This window comes from Schistocerca piceifrons, chromosome 3 (genome assembly GCF_021461385.2).
Source record: "Schistocerca piceifrons isolate TAMUIC-IGC-003096 chromosome 3, iqSchPice1.1, whole genome shotgun sequence".
NCBI lineage: Eukaryota > Metazoa > Arthropoda > Insecta > Orthoptera > Acrididae > Schistocerca > Schistocerca piceifrons.
Window position 1 is genome coordinate 949,736,780 of NC_060140.1, and position 25,412 is coordinate 949,762,191.

The 25,412-nt window shown below is 44.5% G+C and overlaps 1 protein-coding gene across 1 annotated transcript in view; it reads right to left on the minus strand.

Annotated features, from left to right (window-relative positions):
• Positions 1–25,412, minus strand: part of LOC124789833 (low-density lipoprotein receptor-related protein 2) — a 216,061-nt gene that overhangs the window by 168,059 nt on the left and 22,590 nt on the right. The window contains exon 2 of the mRNA XM_047257326.1: positions 8,371–8,502. Within this exon, the coding sequence (XP_047113282.1) occupies positions 8,371–8,502 (132 nt within the window). The remainder of the gene's footprint in view (positions 1–8,370; positions 8,503–25,412) is intronic.

Genomic DNA, 25,412 nt, shown 5'->3' on the forward strand with positions numbered 1-25,412 from the left:
GTCATCACGAGGCAGAGAAAATCCCCGCCGGGAATCGAACCCGAGACCCAGTGCACGGGAAGCGAGAACGCTACCGCAAGACCACGAGCGGCGGACAATTTGCAGTTGTGTACACTGCGCACACACCTCCCGTCTTCCACAGTCTCACAAAATACAGCTCGTGACCATCTGGTCCGGAGAGTCGGTAATTTTCGGACAGTCGGTACTACACTACAGTAGTAAGATCGTGCACTCAACTTCCGTGCTAAGCCACGGCCTTACAGTCGTGCAAGCTTCAGTGAGAGGGAACGAGTCGACGAGTAGGGGGAGGACTGCAACGCCACCGTTCTCACAAGGGAACCTCCCCATCGCACCCCCCTCAGATTTAGTTATAAGTTGGCACAGGGGTAGGCCTTGAAAAACTGAACACAGATCAATCGAGAAAACGGGAAGAAGTTATGTGGAACTATGAAAAAAATAAACAAAATATACAAACTGACTAGTCCATGTGCAAGATAGGCAACATCAAGGAGAGTGTCAGCTAGCGAGCGCCGTGGTCCCGTGGTTAGCGTGAACAGCTGCGGATCGAGAGGTCCTTGGTTCAAATCTTCACTTGAGTGAAAAGTTTAATTTTTTATTTTCAGACAATTATCAAAGTTCAGGCACTCACACATAATCAATTTCGCTCTCCAAAATTCCAGGACATGTTCAGATTTGCTTGGACATATGCAGGATTTGACGGTCTACACACGGAAACATTTGAAAACGTAAAAAAACATATGTTTTAACAGAGCACAGGGAAAACTGTGCGACTGTGAAACTGTTGCATTCATTTGTTGCAGTTTATGTGACAAACTCTTATGTTTTCATCACTTTTTTGGGAGTGATTATCACATCAACAAGAAAACCTAAATCGAGCAAGGTAGAAGCATCTTTTTACCCATACGCCAACTGTGCAAGTTGGGTGGGTCAGCAACATATTCCTGTCATGTGACGCACATGCCGTCACCAGTGTCGTATAGAATATATCAGACGTGTTTTCCTGTGGAGGAATCGGTTGACCTATGAACTTGCGATCAAATGTTTTCGGTTCCTATTGGAGAGGCACGTCCTTTCATCTACTAATCGCACGGTTTTGTGGTGCGGTCGCAAAACACAGACACTAAACTTCTTACAGTGAACAGAGACGTCAATGGATGAACGGTCAGATCGTAACTTTGCGAAAATAAAGAAAGTAAAATTTTCACTCGAGAGAGGACTCGAACCAAGGACCTCTCGTTCCGCAGCTACTCACTCTAACCACGGGACCACGGCGTTCCTCAGTTTACAATCTCAATTATGTTGCATATCTGACACATGGACTACTCAGTTTGTATATTTTGTTTATTTTTTAATAGTTCCACACAACTTCTTCCTCTTTTCTCGATTGATCTGTGTTCAGTTTTTCAAGGCCTATCCACTGTGTCAATTTATAACTAAATCTGAGGGGGGTGCGATGGGGAGGTTCCCTTGTCAGGAAGGTGGTACTCGGTTCGTTTCCGGTCTGTAGGACTCACGCCGCTGCACATCCCGGAAGTAGACGGTGGAGAGCAGGGCGCAGGAGCTGAAGAGGAGCGCGGCGGCGGCCACGTAGAGCTGCGCCCGCCTGCTGGCAAGTCGCTTGGGGCCCATGGCGGGCTGGCGGGGGTCCTCCGGAGCAGGTGTGGTCTGTAGCTGGCCTCTGGTCGCATCGGCTGGCGAAGGCGCACTGGGCGGAGCGCCGCGCCGCCGCCGCCGCCGCCAATTCGCGGGTCGCGACCCGGCGGGATGTCGGCAAGTGGCTGCTGTGCGAATCTGATCGGCCGCCGTCTTGCCGACAAAGGCTGGCGGACAGCTGCCGCGCGGCAGACGGCATGGGGCCCCTGGCGTCGGCAAGTGGCCACTTGGGGCCGCCACTACCCGGAAGAGGTCCGTCGCACACAGTGGTCACAGCACCGAAGATACTAAACGCCATTCCGCACTCGCACGGCAGTCGCCTAATCGGCACTGTGTATGCAGTAGTACATTATTGGTCATTAAAATTGCTACACCAAGCAGACGATAAACGGGTATTCATTGGACAAATATATCATACTCACTCGTTCGTCCTCTCTTAGAATATTGCTGCGCGGTGTGGGATCCTTACCAGGCGGTATTGACGGAGGACATCGAAAGGGTGCAAAAAAGGGCAGCTCGTTTTGTATTATCACGTAATAGGGGAGAGAGTGTGGCAGATATGATACGCGGGTTGGGATGGAAGTCATTAAAGCAAAGACGTTTTTCGTCGCGGCGAGATCTATTTACGAAATTTCAGTCGCCAACTTTCTCTTCCGAATGCGAAAATATTTTGTTGAGCCCAACCTACATAGGTAGGAATGGTCATCAAAATAAAACAAGAGAAATCAGAGCTCTAACAGAAAGGTTTTTCCCGCGCGCTGTTCGGGAGTAGAATGGTAGAGAGATAGTCTGATTGTGGTTCGATGAACCCTCTCCCAAGCACTTAAATGTGAATTGCAAAGTAATCATGTAGATGTAGATGTAGAACTGAGATGTGATTACATTTGGGTGCATAGATCCTGAGAAATCAGTACCCACAACAACCACCTCTGGCCATAATAACGGCCTTGATACGCCTGTGCATTGAGTCGAACAGAGCTTGGATGGCGGGTACAGGTACAGCTGCCCATGCAGCTTCAACACGATACCACAGTAGTGACTGGCGTATTGTGACGAGCCAGTAGCTCGGTCAACATTGCCCAGACGCTTTCAATCGGTGAGAGATCTGGAGAATGTGCTGGCCAGGGCAGCAGTCGAACATTTCCTGTATCCAGAAAGGCCCGTACAGGACCTGCAACATGCGGTCGTGCGTTATCCTGTTGAAATGTAAGGTTTCGCAGGGATCGAATGAAGAGTAGAGCCACGGGTCGTAACACATGTGAAATGTAACTGCCACTCTTCAAAGTGCCGTCAATGCGAACAAGAGGTGGCCGAGACGTGTAACCAATGGCACCCCATATCATCACGCTGGGTGATACGCCAGTATGGCGATGACGAATACACGCTTCTAATGCACGCTCACCGCGATGTCGCCAAACACGGATGCGACCATCATGATGCTGTAAAAAGAACCTGGATTCATCCGAAAAAATGACGTTTTGCCATTCGTGCACCCATGTTCGTCGTTGAGTACACCATCGCAGGCGCTCCTGTCTGCGACGCACCGTCAAGGGTAACCGCAGCCATGGTCCCCGAGCTGATAGTCCGTGCTGCTGCAAACGTCGTCGAACTGTTCGTGCAGACGCTTGTTGTCTTGCAAACGTCCTCATCTGTTGACTCAGGAATTGAGACGTGGCTGCCCGATCCGTTACAGCCATGCGGATAAGATGCCTGTCATCTCGACTGCTAATGATACGAGGCCGTTGGAATCCAGCAGGGCGTTTCGTATTACCCTCCTGAACCCACCGTTTCCATATTGTACTAACAGTCATTGGATGTCGACCAAAGCGAGCAGCAATGGCGCGATACGATAAACCGCAATCGCGATAGGCTACTATCCGACCTTTATCAAAGTCGCAAACGTGATGGTACGCATTTCTCCTCCTTACACGAGGCATCACAACAACGTTTCACCAGGCAACGCCGGTCAACTGCTGTTTGTGTATGAGAAATCGGTTGGAAACTTTCCTCATGTCAGCACGTTGTCGGTATCGCCACCGGCGCCATCCTTGTGTTCAAAAGGGCTCTGAGCACTATGGGACACAACTTCTGAGGTCATCAGTCCCCTAGAACTTAGAACTACTTAAACCTAACTAACCTAAGGACATCACACGCATCCATGCCCGAGGCAGGATTCGAACCTGCGACCGTAGCAGTCCCGCGGTCAACCTTGTGTGAATGCTCTGAGAAGCTAATCATTTGGATATCACAGCATCTTCTCCCTGTCGGTTAAATTTCGCGTCTGTAGCGCGTCATCTTCGTGGTGTAGCAGTTTTAATGGCCAGTAGTGTAGTATAGGTAAGCAGGCATAAGCCCAAGAGGGACCCTGCACTATAAGCTAACTAAGGGGCAACTACGAGGTACAGAACAGCGGGAAATTCAAGCAGCAAAGGGGCTGGATGACTACGAGCGCATCCTGCATTGTTGCCAGATCTCCTCCCTCCCTTCCCCTCCCCGTCCATTCTAGGTTGGTTGGTTGAGTTGATGGAGGGGACCAAACAGCGAGATCATCTGTCCCATCGGATTAGGAAAGGATGACGAAGGAAATCGGCTGTGCCCTTTCAAAATAACCATCCTGGCATTTGCCTGAGGTGATTTAGGGAAATCACGGAAAACCTAAATCAGGACGGCCGGACGCGGATTTGAACCGTCGTCCTCCCGAATGTGAGTCCAGCGCGCTAAACACCGCGCCACCTCGTTCGGTACTCCGCTCTAGGCCAGTTGGGTGAGGTATGAGTGGTGGGAAATTAAAAACTGGAGTTCCTATTGGCTGGAGGAACGAACCTAGCCTGCATGGTTGCCAGATTTATCCCTTATAAGTATATGTCACTTCCATCCACGCCTTCTCTAATTAATTACACAGTTATTACAATTTAGGACCTGTCATGCCCCCTCTATGATTTATTACCATAGTTTATGACCCCAAAAAAATGTCTGTCATAGATTTTTCCCCCACCACCGGTGGGAAAATCAAAAACTGGAGCCGGGCGAATTGACCTTGCGGTTCTAGGCGCTTCAGTCTGGAACCGCGCGACCGCTACGTTAGTAGGTTCGAATCCTGCCTTGGTCATGGATGTTTGTGATGTCCTTAGCTTAGTTAGGTTTAAGTAGTTCTAAGTTCTAGGGGACTGATGACCTCAGATGTTAAGTCCCATTGTGCTCAGAGCCATTTGAACCATTTTCAAAAATTGGAGATGAGGCGTTATCCTATTGGTGGGAAAAAGGTGGCATAGCCTACTAGATTCATCAAAGATGGTGCGTGTAATTTATTAGTGCGAAACTTCGTGACAGATCAAAACTGTGTGCCGGACCGAGACTCGAACTCGGGATCCTCCTTTCGCGGGCAAGTGCTCTACCATCTGAGCTACCCAAGCACGACCCACGCCCCGTCCTCACAGCTTTACTTCCACCAGTACCTCGTCTCCTACCTTTCATTCTAGAATTTATTAGTACAACTGATGACCTCTAAAGCTCCCTCTAATTTATTAACCAAAAATAGCTACCACCAGAACAAAATAGTTATTCTAATTTATTTTGTGAACTGTGTCACATTACCTGTCTTTGTACTCATGTCCTACACACACACACACACACACACACACACACATACTCCTGAAACGAATCCCTCAATTTATATTTTTATACATTTACTTTTTGGCCTAGAATACAGAGGGTGGAAGGGGGGAGGTGATCTCACAACAATGCAGACTACGCACCCGGCCCCATTATTGTGCGATTTTCCCCCTATTCCAAGCTTAGTTGCTGCCGCCTACGGTACAGTTCCCCTAGCTTGTAGTGCGGGTTGCCTATCCAGCCACCACCTGGGCTCGTCCCCGCTTACCGTGTTGGCGGTTATAGCCTAGGTTTGACACAATATACTCGTTCTCCCGTGCTCGCTTCCGTTACCTCATATGTAAACACTTGTTCACAGGTATAGGCGAACGATGGTAAACAATGGCGGACTGTATGCAAACGCTCGTGTTCACTTCCATTCACTCCATTGTAAAGGAGGCTTATGAAGACTTTCGGCGCGACGACTGATGTCAGTACCTACTTATATCGAAGTCGAATGGCCTCGGTCGGAAACGTCAGCTTTCTCTCCGCACTTAACCTTTTCTACCACACGACACTGCGCTCAGCGCTTTTTCCTGCTCGTAAACGAACACTATTGGCCCCAAACATTACGACCACAAGCTTAATAGCGTGTTGGTCGATGGCTCTGAGCACTATGGGACTTAACTGCTGAGGTCATCAGTCCCCTAGAACTTAGAACTACTTAAACCTAACTAACCTAAGGACAACACACACATCCATGCCCGAGGCAGGATACGAACCTGCGACCGTAGCGGTCGCGCGGCTCCAGACTGTAGCGCCTAGAACCGCTCGGCCACTTCGACCGGCTGTTGGTCGATCTTTGGAACCCAATATAGCAGCGATTCTGTGTGTAATGGATCCAACAAGTCCTTGGTGGATTTCCGGAGGTGTGTTGCACCAGATATCAACACACAGGTCACCCAATTCCCATAAATTATTAGCCGGCAGTGTGTGTCGGAGAAGTTGGGGGCCCGATAAAGACCCAAGCGTGTTCCATCGAGCTCAGATCAGGCGAATCTGGTGGCCAAGACACGACGCGAGTTCGCTATCATGCTGCTCAAACCACTATAGCACGATGACACATATGACAATTATCCTGCTAGAAAATGTCATCGCCGTCGGGAAGGACAGCAAGCATGAAGGGATGCAGGGGGTCCGCAATTGTCAAAAGCCGCTTATTTCAGAGGATTCTCCTCCCCCCCCCCAAAAAAAAGAATAATAGTCGAGATTCTGGAACTCGAGTAAATAAAAACAATGCACCGAGGTTATGGGACTATTTAAAAATAAATGCATAAATGCGTCTGAATTATGGAACTCAAATAAAAATGATCATTGTAGTTATCGAACTTGAATAAAATATTCGTTCTGTTATGTAACTTGAATAACAAAATGGTCAAGATTATGTACTGTTTGTCCACGATAACTCGACGATTTCGCTGGTGCTGCCAGAAACGGAGGAAATCGGCACTAGTTGAAAGAAAGTCATTTGTCTCTGAGCACTGCCAACGTTTAGTTGCCCATAGACGTGAAGTATAACTGTACGCTTTGAAAGGCTTGTTTCCACTAGCAAGTAACTTTTCTGTAAGCACTTGCTGAGGTGTTAACATTGAAACAAAAACTTTCGAAAGATTACTTCTTCAAGTCGCTGGGGCTACTTAAGTTCAAGAACTTGATCCAAGTACTAGCTGCAGAAGGGCAATCGTACTTAAAAAGCAGAGCAGTCGCCACTGTTTCTGCATTATTATTATTAACGAATAAAAATCGTGACAAAACACAAAAATTAACAAACAGATAAAATAGTTTTAGAGGAGTGCATACTGATGTTATCAAGAAACACTACTAAATACAACTTAAATCAGAGGATTTAAACTTACAATAAAACCTTTCTGAGGAAGTCGTGTGAAAATTTTCCGCATCTCTTGTCTATTGTATTACCAAATATTCGTTGACACCAAGAGATTGCTTTTTAGTTACTCCTGCCTTTTAATTACACTTAGATTTTTCCAATCAGCATTTATTACTTTTATTGGAAATGGAATGGATTTATGTTTACAGTCGTCAGTAACAGTCATTTGTCTCCGAGCACTGCCAACGTTTAGTTGCCCATAGACGCGAAATATAACTGCACGCTTTGAAAGGCTTGTTTCCACTAGCAAGTAACTTCTGCAAGCACTTGCTGAGGTGTTAACATTGAAACAAAAACTTTCTAAAGTTTACTTCTTCAAGTCGCTGGGGCTACTTAATTTCACGAACTTGCTCCAAGTACTAGCTGCAGAAGGGCAATCGTACTTAAAAAGCAGAGCAATTGCCACTGTTTCTGCATTATTATTATTAACGAATAAAAATCGTGACAAAACACAAAAATTAACCAACAGATAAAACAGTTTTAGAGCAGTGCATACTGATGTTATCAAGAAACACTACTAAATAAACTTAAATCAGAGGATTTAACCTTACAATAAAACCTTTCTGAGGAAGTCGTGTGCAAATTTTCCGCATCTCTTGTCTATTGTATTACCAAATATTCGTTGACACCAAGAGATTGCTTTTTAATTACTCCTGCCTTTTAATTACATTTAGATTTTTGCAATCAGCATTTATTACTTTTATTGGAAATGGAATGGATTTATGTTTACAGTCGTCAGTAACACGTCGTCAAGCGATGATGATGATGATGATGATGATTATGATCTTGAATCAAACACAGGTGACAGTGATCTTCACTGAACATCATTTCGACAATTCTTTCAGGCATAGTCAATTACTCCTTGTAAACATTAATGCGGAGGCAAGGCCCTTCTCGATGGCCACCGCGAGGATCGTCAACTTATCGTGGACAAACAGTAACTCGAATGACAATACTTAGTAGTGATTACTGAAGTCCAATGGAAAAGACTTCAACAAGGCTACGGAACTTGAAACCAAAAAGTTGTTCATCGGTGTTGTGCCCCTCGAATAAATGGAAACAATACACGGGAGTAATGGAACTCGAACAAAAAACATTTACCAAGGTTACGGAATTCGAATAAAAGGAAAAAGCCTCTAGGGTGGAGGTGTACTCACTGCACTCGGCCTCGTCGGTCCCGTCGACGCAGTCGATGGTCATGTCGCAGCGCTGGTGCGGCGGGATGCAGTAGGTCTTGTTCCAGACGTACTGGCCGCACGACAGCTGGCCCGGCTCGCAGTCCGGAGGCGCTGCAACACAAACACAAACTCACTGCAGGCTCGGCACGCTGGATCTGGGCGGGCTGCCCGTAAAAAACTTTCATTCGTGGGAAAATAGAAGGAAAAAGAAGCAAAGTAGGAGGTACAGTGTGTAAACTTTTAGATGGCAGACCTCTCCCTAGTTCTGATTCGGTAGAAGTCGGTAAACGTCGGGAGGCTTCGGTAGGCACGCAGTTTCGACTGCTGCCAACATTACGTAGCTGACTGTGTTGTACAAGGTAGCCAACGTCGTCTGCTTCGTTATTGTTTTGCGTGTTTTTATTGTGCAGTTGTGTTAAACATTATCAAAATGAGTGAAGAGGCAGTTGATGGCCCATCTCGGGAGTCGCCAACAACCCCTACCGGAAGGCCTACGTCTTAGAAGGAAACCAGTATTACGTACAGTGTGTAAACTTTTAGATGGCAGACCTCTCCCTAGTTCTAGATTTTAATGTACAAGACGATTTCAGTTTCGTTTACGAACAACATTTAAAGCGAGTTTTACTTCCAAGCCTTTCGTCTACTTTCGTGTAAGCATGACGCGCAATTTGTAGTGCCAGCACTGCAACTCTCCACTCGCCAGCCAATGCTTGCTTCCTCCTCTTCCAACACTCCCCTCACAAATCTGCCGCCTTACAGTTAACACACTGTACGCCAGTTTGACAAATTTGAGGGGAGGAATATTCTCCCAAGAAATAAATGAAATAGGAAGGAATAGGAGGCTGCGGAAGGCAAAGTGCGCCGGCCGAGGTGACCGAGCGGTTCTAGGCGCTACAGTCTGGACCCGCGCGACCGCTATGGTCCCAGGTTCGAATCCTGCCTCGGGCATGTAAGTGTGTGATGTCCTTATGTTAGTTAGGTTTAAGTAGTTCAAAGTTCTAGGGGACTGATTACCTCAGATGTTAAGGCCCATAGCGCTCAGAGCCATTTGAACCATTTGAAGACAAAGTGTAGCTGAAACTTGTGTTTTGAGACATTTGCATGTGAAGATGACGGATGGATTGTCGGAGGAGTAATTATTGAATCCGTAATTCAATTCGTAAAGTAAAAATGGTTCAAATGGCTCTGAGCACTATGGGACTTAACATCTGAGGTCATTACTCCCCTAGAACTTAGAGCTAATTGCCGGCCGCGGTGGCCGTGCGGTTCTAGGCGCTCCCGTCCGGAGCCGCGCTGCTGCTACGATCGCAGGTTCCAATCCTGCCTCGGGCATGGATGTGTGTGACGTCCTTAGGTTAGTTAGGTTTAAGTAGTTCTAAGTTCTAGGGGACTGATAACCACAGTAGTTAAGTCCCATTGTGCTCAGAGCCATTTGAACCATTTTGAACTAATTAAACCTAACTAACCTAAGGACATCACACATATCCATGGCTGAGGCGGGATTCGAACCTGCGACCGTAGCGGTCGCGCGGTTCCAGACTGTAGCGCCTAGAACCGCTCGGCCACTCCGGCCGGCGGTTCAAATGGCTCTGAGCACTATGGGACTTAACAGCTGAGGTCATTAGTCTCCTAGAACGTAGAACTACTTAAACCTAACGAACCTAAGGACATCACGTACATCTATGCCCAAGGCAGGATTCGAACCTGCGACCGTAGCAGTCACGCGGTTCCGGACCTAAGCGCCTAGAACCGCTCGGCCACCCCGGCCGGCTTGTAAAGTAAGTTTAAGTGCTTAAATTGTTGTAAACGTTTTCGAGAATGACGAGTTTTGAAAATTTACGCGTGCTCATATGCTTCGCATGGTCGCTAGTATTCAAGGTGTCTGCAGTCGAGCAAGTAAGCGCTCAGTTTCATAATGATAAGGCCTGTGAATCGAATCTCGCTCCCGGTATTTTCTTCTCATTCTCATTCACCGTTGGCACCGAAATTTGTGAAAGGCGTTCCAAGCTGCACGGGAGAAGGGATGCTCACATAGTCAGTGGGGTGCTACTGAACTTTCGCTACCAACGGCGAATGAGAAAGAGAAGAAAATACCGGCACCGAGATTCGATTCAGAGACCTTGTGCTTCTGAAACTGAGCGCTTACTTGCTCGACTACGGACACCTTGAATACTAGCGACCGTGTGAAGTAAATGAGCACGCGTAAAGTTTTCAAAACTCGTCATTCTCGCGAACGATTTAGAGTTGTATCTTCCTGTTTACGTACGTTGAAGACCTAGTCGTACCTTACACATCCCACCAGTATGCATCAAATCGATGAGGGGGAGTTCGTATGGTCCGACAGTGAGTAGGATAATAATGGGAAATTTATTAATGTGGAAATGAAATGTATCATTTTTCTGAACATCGGAGTGTCTGATTTCGGCATGACCTTCTAGCCTTCATATCCCTGAACGGTTACTCTACGACTTTGGAGAGGTTCCTGGGATCTTTGCAGACACGTAGCTGAGTGATAAACCGAAAGCTACAACTACTCCCTCCATGGGTAACATTTCGCAAGTGAATAGTTCTACAACAACTTGCCGAAAAGCGGCAGTTGACATCTGAGCAACAGTGAGTGGAAGGGGAGAGATTGGAGTGGGCGTCGACGACGCCATTTGAGGCGGAAAACAAGCTCGGATTTTGTAAAGAAATAGACTATGTCGTTTAAAAAGGATCATTCAGGCATTTGCATTGAGTAATTTATGGAAAACACGGAAAAGCTCAGTTTGGTTGGCTGGACGGGGATTCGAACCGTCGTCCTTTCGTATACGTGTTCATTGTCTTAATAGTCAGTGGGTTTTCGGCTATTTGCACTCGGGACTGCCTGCAGACGGCGGTTCGCTACATCCAGAAGCACCGCCTCCCATGCGAATAGAGGCCTTAGCAGATCTTTGTAGCTGCTATATACTATCAAAAGTGGGCACTGCTGTAATTCCTCAGCGATACTACCTGCAGTATCAGCAATTCCCCCTGAAATTAGACTGGACTATCTCGATGGTACTCAAAGCCTGCCTTGAGTCTAGACGTACTGACTGTATTCAGCTGTGGTACAGAGTATTGAGAAGAAAGATAAACTTTTAATTATGTCGAAAGAATAAAGTTACTTATACCCCTTTTACATATGGAAATCCGAAGCCACTTACACTAATTTCTCTTGTCGATCCTAATTTATTAAATTTTCAATCACTGTTTTAACTATACTGTCCAAGGTTTTGATTTGAAGAACTCTTTGATTTCTTGTATAGACGTTCTACAGTTTTTATTAGATATTATAAGATTGAAGTTCTAGGAGGTATAATGTAATAAAATAATGGAATAAATGATAATAAAATGTTGAAATGCGTAGCTTTTAAAAATGTATTGAATTAATGAGATTATTTTTTCGGCATGAATGACAAGCACAATAAGCTGAGCTATGCCTGGAAATAAGTTCGTATTAGTTCATTTTATTTTGCAAGGGGGAAGTAGTTTCTTTCTCCGGTGTAGATTTGTGCTTACTCTTCCTTATAATGCTACATTTGGTCGCCGTGTTCACCTTCGAAGTCTTGACCGTGTTCCCATTGAGCTTATCGGATCTTCGTAATTTTCCAAAGTACACAGGTAGGCTTCAGTTCTTGTAATTATCGTACTATTTGAAATAACAACTCAGACCTTTCTGTTAATAAAACAATACTGTATTTTTCTAAACGGTGCACATATGAAATACATACTCCTCACTTATTCATAACGACCCCAAAATGGCGGTCTACAATTACTCGCTTAAAAATGGCGTGCTTCTCCCTCGTTCACTAGCTGAGCGCGAATCCTTCCTTTCTACAACTGGTACTAGAAAAACTCCTCTGGTTTTTAACAACTGAAAATCAAAAATACCTGACGGTAGGCATAGGCTCTATGATGGCTACCGCTTCATCTTTTCTCTTTGCCTTTAAAGAAGACGAAAACACAAAAGAAATGCAAAAGGTTTATCATAGAGGCCTTCGTCTCTTTATAGCCCGGAGAATTTCAGTGTTTCGAGTGAAAATTTTAAAGCATTTGTCTGCTGTAGACAAGTTAACTCGCCATGACCCACCACTTTCCAGGTGCTGAGAACGTGTTTAAAAGCGGCCTCTGGGTTTTCCTTAAGGGGCTCCGGAAAGGCTCAAAATCATGAAAAGTTCAATTTTTACTTTTTTGCGTTTTCTGAATCTGCAGACTATTATCTTTTAATAGATATATAATTTATTCAATTCCGAAGATTACAACTATTTTTAAATCTTTTTTGAAATGTGTTCTACATGGACGTGACCCACTGTGGCGCTGTTAAACTGCTGTCAAATGGTGTTATTATTAACGTCCGTGTTCATCAGGTACATTTTAGTGATGTGAGATAAAGTATGTGTTGTGGCTAACCTGTGATGGTTCAATATATATCGCTGGTGTGATTGTCGATTGTTTCATGTTTATTTACTCTGTCGTTATCTCGAAAATATTCGTAATTAATTCTGTTTCTTGAGTCTCTGTTTTGTTGAAGTATAATAATGAGTAAAAGTAAAGTTATTAGAAATCCTCTGAAGGCTTTTAAGAAAAGGAGAAATGTTGGAAAGCCAAATGTATGTGTTATTACTGTAAACAATAAAGACGATAACCAAGTGAGTGAACCTAACCTCTCAAGTACACCTGCCCATAGTAGTCAAAGTGGGAAACAAAATACTTCACAGAAGAAGCTTGGTTCAATGAGTGAAAACTATGAATGTTTTATGGGCGAATCGGATGTGAATGAAATATTTGATATGTCGGTTCTCAGAGGAATTTTGTCAAACTGTGTAAGATGTATTCATTGTAGTGAAGTTGGTCTGGAGCTCTCCATAATAAAGCACGTAGGACTTGCTAGTGAAATACAACTGAAATGTGATAAGTGTTCATACATGACCACCTTTTGGAACAGTGTTGCAGTAACTGCAACTGAAGAAAATGGTAGCAAAATCTACGAACACAACAACGAGCGATGCTTGCTTTAGACAAGGAACGCCTTCGGGCTGCAGACAGGGCTGTAAAGAGTCTAGAAATACAAGCAAGAGTAAACAGGAGGAGGAACAAGAGGAATCTGGAGGAGCAGTTTGCAGAGGATGAAGATAATCCATCCTATGGACCTGGAATGCACTAAAAAGTTAATCCAATCTTTGTCGCTCGATTCCCAAAACTTTTATTTTCTCATACTAATTACATGTTTTCTAAGGATCTTCCAAACATATTTGTTTCAAACTTTCAGTAAATGTTACACAGTACCTTCTGCATAATTTAACACAGCCTTTTTCCAAAAAACTGTATATTTTTGAATATATAAATAAAAAATTGCAAAAAAATGTTGTGAATTTTCATTACAATTGAAAAAAATCATCTTTAATAACTGAACTAGAATTTTGTAAAATCCCTGTGTTAAGTTGTAGCCCATATTCCAATAAATAATCTGTAAAAAGTTCAACTTCCTACCTCAAATACTTTGTGAGGAAAGATGTAATTTACAAGTGTTATTTTAACATTGCAAGTATAGGGCGTTCCGGAGCCCCTTAAGTGCTGCTGACGTGTTTATGCGTCCTGTTCCGTCGATGCTCCAAGTGCTGCGGATGAGTTACTTCTAATCTCGGTGAATAAAAACGTTTCGAGTACGTATCGGACAACATATGTGCCTCTTTGCGTGCTATCATTTGTAAAAAAAAACATCGTTTCGATATCTTGAACCATTTATGAAACATGACGACATGATTCCCAATGCACAGGCAAGGAATTGGGCGCACCGCGTGTGACGTCTGGTGGATATAAAATCCAATAACTCGAGGACGAAATGAGATATCGTTCTGCTCTCAATTTTAAATAAGGTTTCAACATGTTATTTAAATTTCGTACACAGCGATGCATGAGCTAAAATCAACCGTACGCGAAGTTTAGGCAATGCATGTTTACTTCTGCAAAATCTTTAAAATTTCGTGCAATGTTTTACCTAATTTGATGCAGCACAGAAACTATGACGAATAACAAAAAGAAATTTAGACCTTTATCGAGCGAAAATATCAGACTGTAAGACGTGCAAACATAAAATTTTTTCACAGAATATTTTTCTTAAAATCGGATGATAAGTATTTCTTAGTACACAGAAAAACGGTAACATTTCCATAATCCAACAAAACTAGAAGTGATGAAGGACACAAATTGCATTCATAGTAACTGAAACCTTACAACTTTGCCATTTACGATAAATTGATGGCATTTATCATTTTTTTAAAAATTACATCCTTTAGATGGTTCCTCCTGTACGAAATCATTCGTGAAATCTGCTGGCCACTGGACATCTCAGCTGCGATATTGTGAATTGCATCCCGAATACATCCAGGGTTCTTGGTCGAGTGGTGTAGACTTTGTTTTTGAGGTAGCCCCACAAGAAAAAGCACAAACGGATAAATCTGGCAATTTAGGGAGTTAGGGAATGTAACCGAATCGTGAGATCACACGACTGCCAAATAATTCTCGCGCATTGCCATTGACTGCCGTGCATTGTGTGATGTCGCTCCGTCCTGTTGAAACCAGGCTTCTTGAACGTTTGGGAAGTTGTTCAGTGTAGGTGTAACGAAAGTTCGTGACATCTCCACGCAACGATCGGCACTGACAGTTATTGTGTTTCCCTGTTCATCTGTGAAAAAATACGGTCCGATAATCCCATGTGATGAAACACCCCACCATACTGTCGCTTTACTAGCGTGTAAAGGGCGCTCATCAACGTCGTTAGGGTTTGTATTTGCCCAGTGGCGGTAGTTCTGTTTATTCACATAACCTATGAGACGAAAATGTGCCTCATCTGACAGCCACAACTTGTTTAGAAATTCATCGTCATTGTTTATTTTCGTTATCATTTGCTGACAGAATCCTAATAGTAACCGATAGCCGTTGTCCTTCAATTGTTGCACCAGCTAGCGTACGAATTGAACACCGTGGGCTCCGTAAGACAGACTCGCGTACAACACCAATGTTCGCTGGAGAACGCACGCTTCTTGGTCGTTTTGTTGGTTTCTTCTTGAGCGCAGATCCAGTCTGTTCAAAGTTATTAATCCTAAATCATAAAAACGTCGAAACTCCCTCTGCGCCGCTACGAAACTAACATTGTTTTTATAAAATATTTTTATGCCTAACGCACGCTGTTGTTCGTTCCACTGATCGAAGATAACCGAAATGGCGGACTGTTTACACCGTAACTGTCACGAATCCGCAGTGCTGCCATCTGCCCATTGCTGCCATTACTCATATCAAACATTTCCGTTATTCTGTGTCACCCTGTATTAGGCAAGCAGTACAGTGACAACAAAGCTGCACTGGGCACGGAATGAGAAAGCACGTCTGTAGCAATTTAACGGTTAATCTTTCTGACACATTTAAGGTTTTAGTTGCTTCGAGTTAAAATGCTGTCGGTCACAGCTGTACGTAATAGGTCTGTGTAGGTACAGCGCTACGGGTCAAATCGCGCATAATGCGTCGTCTGCAAAATTCATGTGTGGCCGTGTGGGAGCTGTGTCTGCCCCCGCAAAATCCGAGCGTCGCGGCTGGCGCCGAATGGTGATATGAATTTATTAGCGGCCAGGCACGTTACTGTTTAATGCGGTAGACCGCCGCCCGCGGCGCTGTTGCAGCTGCTCGCCGCTTATGGCGTCGGACACCAACTGACACACCACCCAACGGATGTGCCCGGCCCGTAGCGTACGCAACTTGGTCGCTTAATTAGTTATAGGTATCATATTCATGACAAACGTTATGATATGGAACGTGTTAACTGAAAGAAAATGGTGCATATACTTCACAGAAAATATATTTTGTGATTTGGTTAAGGCTTTCGATTAGTTATAATATTATAGTGAGTAGTCACCATACTTCATCTCCACACAGAATTTAATGTGTATGAAGTTCATGTAGACCCCATAGTAACTAGTGGTCAGAATTAGAAGCCATCAGACACAGACCACAGGCTTTTGTATGTCAATCCTTATAGCAGGAGGTCTCTGGAACGACGGCCATTTACTATCGTGACAAATAAAAACACCTACAGCCGTCCTTATGATTTTCTTTTGTTTTGTGACTACCAGTTTCAACGGTTCAGTGCGTCATCTTCAGGATGTTTTTGATGCGGTACAGGTTGATATGCTCCCCATGCATATCACATCAGTTGCCAGCATTACTGGATACGCAGATAATGTGTCAGCACTCAAACCATCAACTGGAGTGTGTTTTCTAAACCCATGTTGACTGTGTGCCAGTACATTTATAATGTTCGAACACAGTATATGTTCCCGAATCCTGCTGCATATCGACGTTAATGATATGGGCCTGTAATTAATTGGATTACTCCTACTACCTTTCTTGAGTATTGGTGTGACCTGTGCAACTTTCCAATTTGGGTATGGATCTTTCGTCGAGGGAACGGTTGTATAGGACTGTCAAGTATGGAACTAATGCATCAGCATACTCCGAAAGGAACCTAACTGGTATACAGTCTGGACCAGAAGACGCTTTTATTGTGATTTACGTTGCTTCACTACTCTGAGGATATTTACTCATGTTGGCAGCTGTTCTTCATTCGAATTCTGGAATATTTGCTTCGTCTTCTTTTGAAAGGCATTTCGGAAGGCTGTGCTTAGTAACTCTGCTTTGGCAGCACTGTCTTCGATAGTATCTCCATTTCTATAGCACAGAGAAGGCATTGATTGTTTCTTGTCGCTAACATACTTCACATACGACCAGAGTCTCTTTGGATTTTCTGCCAGGTTTCGAGACAAAGTTTCGTTGTGGAAACTGTTATAAGCATCTCGCATTGAAGTCCGCGCTAAACTTCGAGCTTCTGCAAATGATCGCCAATCTTGGGGATTTTGCGTCTGTTTAAATTTGGCATGTTTTGTTTCGTTGTTTCTGCAGCAGTGTTCTGACCTGTTTTGTGTACCAAGGAGGATCAGCTCCGTCGTTTGTTAATTTATTTGGTATAAATCTCTCAATTGCTGCCAATACTATTTCTCTGAATTCAAGCCACATCTGGTCTACACTTATATCATTAATTTGGAAGGAGTGGAGATTGTCTCTCAGGAAGGCGTCAAGTGAATTTTTATCTGCTTTTTTTGAATAGGTATATTTTTCGTTTATTTTTGGAGGATTTGGGGCTTACAATATTCAATCTCGCTACGACTACCCTGTGTTCACTAAACCCGGTATCCGTTTTGATCCTCGTTATTAACTCAGGATTATTTGTTGCTAAGAGGTGAAGCGTGTTTTCACAACCGTTTACTATTCGCGTCGTTTCATGAACTAACTGCTCGAAATAATTTTCAGAGAATGCTTCTAGCACAATTTCGGATGATGTTTCATGCGTACCTCCGGAATTAAACATGTATTTTCGCCAACATATCGAGGGTAAATTAAAGTCACCACCAACTATAATCGTAAGAGTCGGGTACGTGGTTGAAATCAAGCTCGAGTTTTCTTTGAACCTTTCAGCAACTGTATCATCTGAATTGGGAGGTCGGTAAAAGGATCCAATTATTATTTTATTCCGGTTGCCAACAATGACCTCTGCCCATACTAACTCATAGGAAGTATCTACTTCAATTTCGCGACAAGTTAAACTACTTCTGACAGCAACAAACACGTCACCCCCAACCGTGTTTAGCCTATCCTTTCGGAACACCGTTAGGTTCTTAAGGTTTTTAACATGGCTGTCAATCAGCGATTGTTGTATAATACAAAATTTTGAAAATCACAGCCCTCAGTCGCGAACACAATTAATTTGTAACCTAGGTTTCGGTGTAACAAGGGCCACCTTCTTTGGACAAAATTAAAACTTGATGTTACAGCATAACGTACCAAAAAAATACGAAAGCTGCTGTCATACCTGACAGCGTCAAATAGTCAGAATTAAAATGCAGCAGAGGTGCAAACCACTAGGGGCTGCCATGTGTCCTTTGCTATAGTCAACACAAAACCGTTAGGTTCTCCGCAAAAATTTCGGCTGAGCTTATATCCGGCTTTAGCCAGATTTCAGCGCCTATAACGATTTGATCACCAGTGCTTTCTATCAGCGCTTGGAGCTCTGGTACTTTCCCAACACAGCTACGACAATTTACAACTGTTATAGCGATGGTTTCTGTACCTACATTCTTCCTGTGTTCGGCCTGCACCCTTTGTGGCTGAAGCCCTTCTTGTGTTTAAAGTTTGACCGTGGCAGAGCATTTAAAGAAAACTTGCCACTCCGTAAATATCATTCATGTCAATACAGTTCCTTTATTTTGGTTCGAAATGGTTCAAATGGCTCTGAGCACTCGAACCTGCGACCGTAGCGGTCACGCGGTTCCAGACTGGAGCGCCTAGAACCGCACGGCCACACCGGCCTGCTCCTTTATTTTGATCCACCTGTTTTTTATTTGAACTTTAAATTAGGAATGATGTTTTGCCCCAACCTTTATTATCAACGGTCCTGCCTGAAGCCGGGAATGTTGAACCGCTGCTAGCCCAGAACAAGGAGAAAATATCATTGTGATATCAGTTCGGAAATCAGCGCTGTTACCTGACTTGGACATACCAACAGATGCCCAACAGGGTATCCGCCACTGACTATCATTTTCATGGCAACCGCAAATGGTGCATCTTCTCAGATTACCGAACAAGTAAAGCTACTCCATTCGTAGGGGGGGGGGGGGGGGGGGGCGTTAACGCCGGAGTATAAATTTCCACCTATTCTTCTCGCTTTTGGAGTGTAAATGCAGCTAAATTACCGGTAGGGATCCAGAATACTCTCCAGCGAGCGGGGGAGCCCGAGAGGGAAAGGGCGGAGCAATAATAACAGTGTAGAACAGGGGGCTGGCCTTTAATTCGACCCTCGGCTGGGCTCGTGCGTTCGCCCATTCATTAGGGCGGCCGCTCCGGCAACCACAACCGCTCTAATTACGAGCGCGGTAACGGCGTTACACCGCACCAAACCGCCCAAACCACTACCAGCAGTACGGCGAGCAGAGGACACGAAACTATCTGGCGTAAAGGGACAAACGTGATCGATGTAATGACGAGAATGGAACAGTAATCTGGCACATATTCTTCGACAGGAATTCACTTACGGAATGGAAGTCGTTAAATCATAACACCTTGTCCGAATGCCACCATACTGTTATTCCAATATCTCTATGTCTGTAGGCTATGTTGATTAAAGTTTTTACATACATACTCGGCAAGCCGTCGCACGTTTCATAGCGGAGGGTATCTTGTACCCCATTACCAGTCTTTCCCTTTCCTGTTCCACCCGCAAATGGGGCGTGGGAAAAGCGATAATCTATAAGGCTCCCTATGAGTCCTAATTTCTGTTATGTTGTCTTCTGCATCTACATGATTACTCTGCAATTCACATTTAAGTGCTTGGCAGAGGGTTCATCGAACCACAATCATACTATCTCTCTACCATTCCACTCCCGAACAGCGCGCGGGAAAAACGAACACCTAAACCTTTCTGTTCGAGCTCTGATTTCTCTTATTTTATTTTGATGATCATTCCTACCTAAGTAGGTTGGGCTCAACAAAATATTTTCGCATTCGGAAGAGAAAGTTTCGTGATAGAAATTTCGTAAATAGACCTCGCCGCGACGAAAAACGTCTTTGCTTTAATGACTTCCATCCCAACTCGCGTATCATATCTGCCACACTCTCTCCCCTATTACGTGATAATACAAAACGAGCTGCCCTTTTTTGCACCCTTTCGATGTCCTCCGTCAATCCCACCTGGTAAGGATCCCACACCGCGCAGCAATATTCTAACAGAGGACGAACGAGTGTAGTGTAAGCTGTCTCTTTAGTGGACTTGTTGCATCTTCTAAGTGTCCTGCCAATAAAACCCAACCTTTGGCTCGCCTTCCCTACAATATTATCTGTGTGGTCTTTCCAACTGAAGTTGTTCGTAATTTTAACACCCAGGTACTTAGTTGAATTGACAGCCTTGAGAATTGTACTATTTATCGAGTAACCGAATTCCAACGGATTTCTTCTGGAATTCATGTGGATCACCTCATACTTTTCGTTATTTAGCGTCAACTGCCACCTGCCACACCATACAGCAATCTTTTCTAAATCGCTTTGCAACTGATACTGGTCTTCGGATGACCTTACTAGACGGTAAATTACAGCATCATATGCGAACACCCTAAGAGAACTGCTCAGATTGTCACCCAGGTCATTTATATAGATCAGGAACAGCAGAGGTCCCAGGACGCTTCCCTGGGGAACACCTGATATCACTTCAGTTTTACTCGATGATTTGCCGTCTATCACTACGAACTGCGACCTTCCTGACAGGAAATCACGAATCCAGTCGCACAACTGAGACGATCCCCCATAGGCTCGCACCTTGATTAGAAGTCGCTTGTGATATTTATGTGAAAGTTTCGTTGGCGGCAGCAGAATCGTACTGCAGTCAGCTGCAAATGCCGGTTGTCTACATTTTCTCAATAGTTGAGATCCTGAAGCCTCTCCGTAATACTTACGTGTTGATCGAACCTCCCCGTAACAAATCTAGCAGATCGCCTTTGAATTGCTTTTACGAGGGTTGGAACTTTAATCGTGGCAACTATTTATTTACAGCTCGTACAAAATAGATACGTTTTTCAAAGTTTTACTGACCTTCAAAGTAGTTACCGGCATAGTGTATAACCCGTTGCCAGCGACGTGGAAGCCGTAGGATACTCTTAGCAGTGCCAGTTGTGTTGACAGTTCGAGCGGCGCGGTCTATTGCCCGACGAATTTGTAGCAGATCTGAAGCGAATGCCATGAAGTGTTTCCTTCAGTTTAGAAATCGAGTTGAACTCACGAGTTGAACTGAAGGAAGTGCAGTAGGTGGTATAGCACTTAGCAGCCCCGTCAGTCAAGCAAATCAGTAACAGCTTGCACTGTACTTGCTTGAGCATTGTCCTGGAAAATGATGGTCAGGTGCTGCAGAAAGTGTCATCGCTTCTGTCTCTAAGCTTTTCGTTAGTTGCGTTCCAAAAATGAGCAGCATAGAGACAGAAGTGATGACACTTTCTGCAGTATCTGACCACCATTTTGCAGGACAATGCTCAAGCACGTACAGTGCAAGCTGTTACTGATAGAATTGGAAGGAAAATCAGCATTGGCCGTATTTTGTCGCTTTATTGTCAGCAAAATCGATTTTCGGTCACTTAGTGACCATCCCAGTGCTGTAATATACAGGGTGATTCAAAAAGAATACCACAACTTTAAAAATGTGTATTTAATGAAAGAAACATAATATAACCTTCTGTTATACATCATTACAAAGAGTATTTAAAAAGGTTTTTTTCACTCAAAAACAAGTTCAGAGATGTTCAATATGGCCCCCTCCAGACACTCGAGCAATATCAACCCGACACTCCAACTCGTTCCACACTCTCTGTAGCATATCAGGCGTAACAGTTTGGACAGCTGCTGTTATTTCTCGTTTCAAATCATCAATGGTGGCTGGGAGACGTGGCCGAAACACCATATCCTTAACATACCCCCATAAGAAAAAATCGCAGGGGGTAAGATCAGGGCTTCTTGGAGGCCAGTGATGAAGTGTTCTGTCACGGGCTGCCTGGCGGCCGATCCATCGCCTCGGGTAGTTGACGTCCAGGTAGTTACGGACAGAGAAGTGCCAATGTGATGGCGCTCAATCCTGCTGAAATATGAATTGTTGTGCTTCTTGTTCAAGCTGAGGGAACAGCCAATTCTCTAACATCTCCAGATATTGTAGTCCAGTTACAGTAGCACCTTCGAAGAAAAAGGGACCAAAAACTTTATTGGCTGAAATGGCACAGAAAACGTTCACCTTGGGCGAGTCACGTTCATACTGAGTTGTTTCCCGCGGATTCTCAGTGCCCCATATACAGACATTGTGACGGTTGACTTTCCCGTTAGTGTCGAAAGTTGCTTCATCACTAAACACAATCTTTGAAACGAAAGATTCATCTGTTTCCATTTGAGCAAGGATAAAATCACAGAAATCGATTCTATTAATCTTATCAGCTGCAGACAGTGCTTGAACCAATTTCAGACGATAAGGTTTCATAACTAACCTTTTTCGTAGGACTCTCCATATAGTTGATTGTGGAATTTGCAGCTCTCTGCTAGCTCTGCGAGTCGATTTTCCTGGGCTGCGAACAAATGCTTGCTGGATGCGTGCCACATTTTCATCACTCGTTCTCGGCCGTCCAGAACTTTTCCCTTTGCACAAACATCCATTCTCTGTAAACTGTTTATACCAACGTTTAATACACCACCTATCCGGAGGTTTAACACCATACTTCGTTCGAAATGCACGCTGAACAACTGTCGTCGATTTACTTCTGCCGTACTCAATAACACAAAAAGCTTTCTGTTGAGCGGTCGCCATCTTAGCATCAACTGACGCTGACGCCTAGTCAACAGCGCCTCAAGCGAACAAATGTACAACTAAATGAAACTTTATAGCTCCCTTAATTCGCCGACAGACAGTGCTTAGCTCTGCCTTTTGTCGTTGCAGAGTTTTAAATTCCTAAAGTTGTGGTATTCTTTTGAATCACGCTGTACAATTAAAATTGATAGGCACTGGTATCACACTATAACCACAAGCTCAGAGCGATCACATAACTGGAGTTTATGTGATCGCTCGAAACTTGTGGTTACGGTTTGATACCAGTGCCTACCAATTTTAATTGTATATTACAGCACTGAGGATTGTCATTAAGTGACCGAAAATCGATTTTGCTGACAATAAAACAACAAAATACGGCCAATGCTGATTTTCCTTCCAATTCTATCCAGAATTTGGTCGTGGTGCACACAACACGCCATGGAGTCGCCAATCAAACTGTTACTGGTTTGTTTGACTGATGGGGCTGCTAAGTGCCATACAACCTATTGCAAAAAAATGTTCAAATGTGTGTGAAATCTTATGGGACGTAACTGCTAAGGTCATCAGTCCCTAAGCTTAACACTACTTAACCCAAATTATCCTAAGGACAAACACACACCCATGTCCGAGGGAGGACTGGAACCCCGAGAAATCTGCTGTAGCAGAGTATGCTTTGGAAAACGGACACCTGAGAAATTTGACGAAACATCCGCCGTGGCTCGCACTAACGGCTTCTGCGATTGTGTATTTGAGATAAAAATCACCGATAACACCCTAGGTAGAGACGGAGGACCGCAGCTCAGCACGGCGTGGGATTAAGCGATCGCGCGGTTGAAGCGGGTACATCAACGCCGAGTCAACGTACGTCATTTTTGGCGATGCCGCGAGCGCCAGTGACGTCACAGCCGGCAGCTAGTGTATATAAGTGGCGTACCAACCCGCCCACTGGCAGCCACAACACTTGACAATGGCCAAAGTGTACCCCGCCGAAAGCTCGTGTAATTTTAATCACTTGACGGAGCTGGAAACCAGAGAACTTTTTATTCAGTGTTACCTCCGCGGGGCTCTGCAGTGTTATGCGTGATGCCATGTTGACGTACAACGAACGCCTTCAGGGTATAGAAATTATAACGTCTAGCTATGTTGCTGTAAATGTCGTGTGACTAGGGCCTCCCGTCGGGTAGACCGTTCGTCGGGTGCAAGTCTTTCGATTTGATGTCACTTCGGTGACTTGCGCGTCGATGGGGATGAAATGATGAAGATTAAGACAACACAACATCCAGTACTTGAGCGGAGAAAATCTCCGACTCTGCCGGGAATGGAACCCAAGCACTTAGGAGACAAGAAGGGTCGTCGATCAGATGTGCAAAACTATAGATCTATATCTCTGACATCGATCTGTTGCAGAACTTTAGAACATGTTTTTTGCTCGCGTATCATGTCACTTCTGGAAACCCAGAATCTACTCTGTTGTAGGAATCAACATGGATTCCGGAAACAGCGATCGTGTGAGGCCCAACTCGCTTTATTTGTCCATGAGACCCAGAAAATATTAGATACAGGCTCCCAGGTAGACGCCATTTACCTTGACTTCCGGAAGGCGTTCGATACAGTTCCGCACTGTCGCCTGATAAACAAAGTAAGAGCCTACGGAATATCAGACCAGCTGTGTGGCTGGATTGAAGAGTTTTTAGCAAACAGAGCACAGCATGTTGTTATCAATGGAGAGACGTCTACAGACGTTAAAGTAACCTCTGGCGTGCCACAGGGGAGTGTTATGGGACCATTACTTTTCACAATACATATAAATGACCTAGTGGATAGTGTCGTAAGTTCCATGCGGCTTTTCGCGGATGATGCTGTAGTTTACAGAGAAGTTGCAGCATTAGAAAATTGTAGCGAAATGCAGGAAGATCTGCAGCGGATAGGCACTTGATGCAGGGAGTGGCAACTGACCCTCAACATAGACAAATGTAATGTATTGCGAATACATAGAAAGAAGGATCCTTTATTGTATGATTATATGATAGCGGAACAAACACTGGTAGCAGTTACTTCTGTAAAATATCTGGGAGTATGCGTGCGGAACGATTTGAAGTGGAATGATCATATAAAATTAATTGTTGGTAAGGCAGGTGCCAGGTTCAGATTCATTGGGAGAGTCCTTAGAAAATGTAGTCCACCAACAAAGGAGGTGGCTTACAAAACACTCGTTCGACCTATACTTGAGTATTGCCCATCAGTGTGATATCTGTACCAGGTCGGGTTGACAGAGGAGATAGAGAAGATCCAAAGAAGAGCGGCGCGTTTCGTCACGGGGCTATTTGGTAAGCGTGATAGCGTTACGGAGATGTTTAGCAAACTCGAGTGGCAGACTCTGCAAGAGAGGCGCTCTGCATCGCGGTGTGGCTTGCTGTCCAGGTTTCGAGAGGGTGCGTTTCTGGATGAGGTATCGAATATGTTGCTTCGTCCTACTTATACCTCCCGAGGAGATCACGAATGTAAAATTAGAGAGATTCGAGCGCGCACGGAGGCTTTCCGGCATTCGTTCATCCCGCGAACCGTA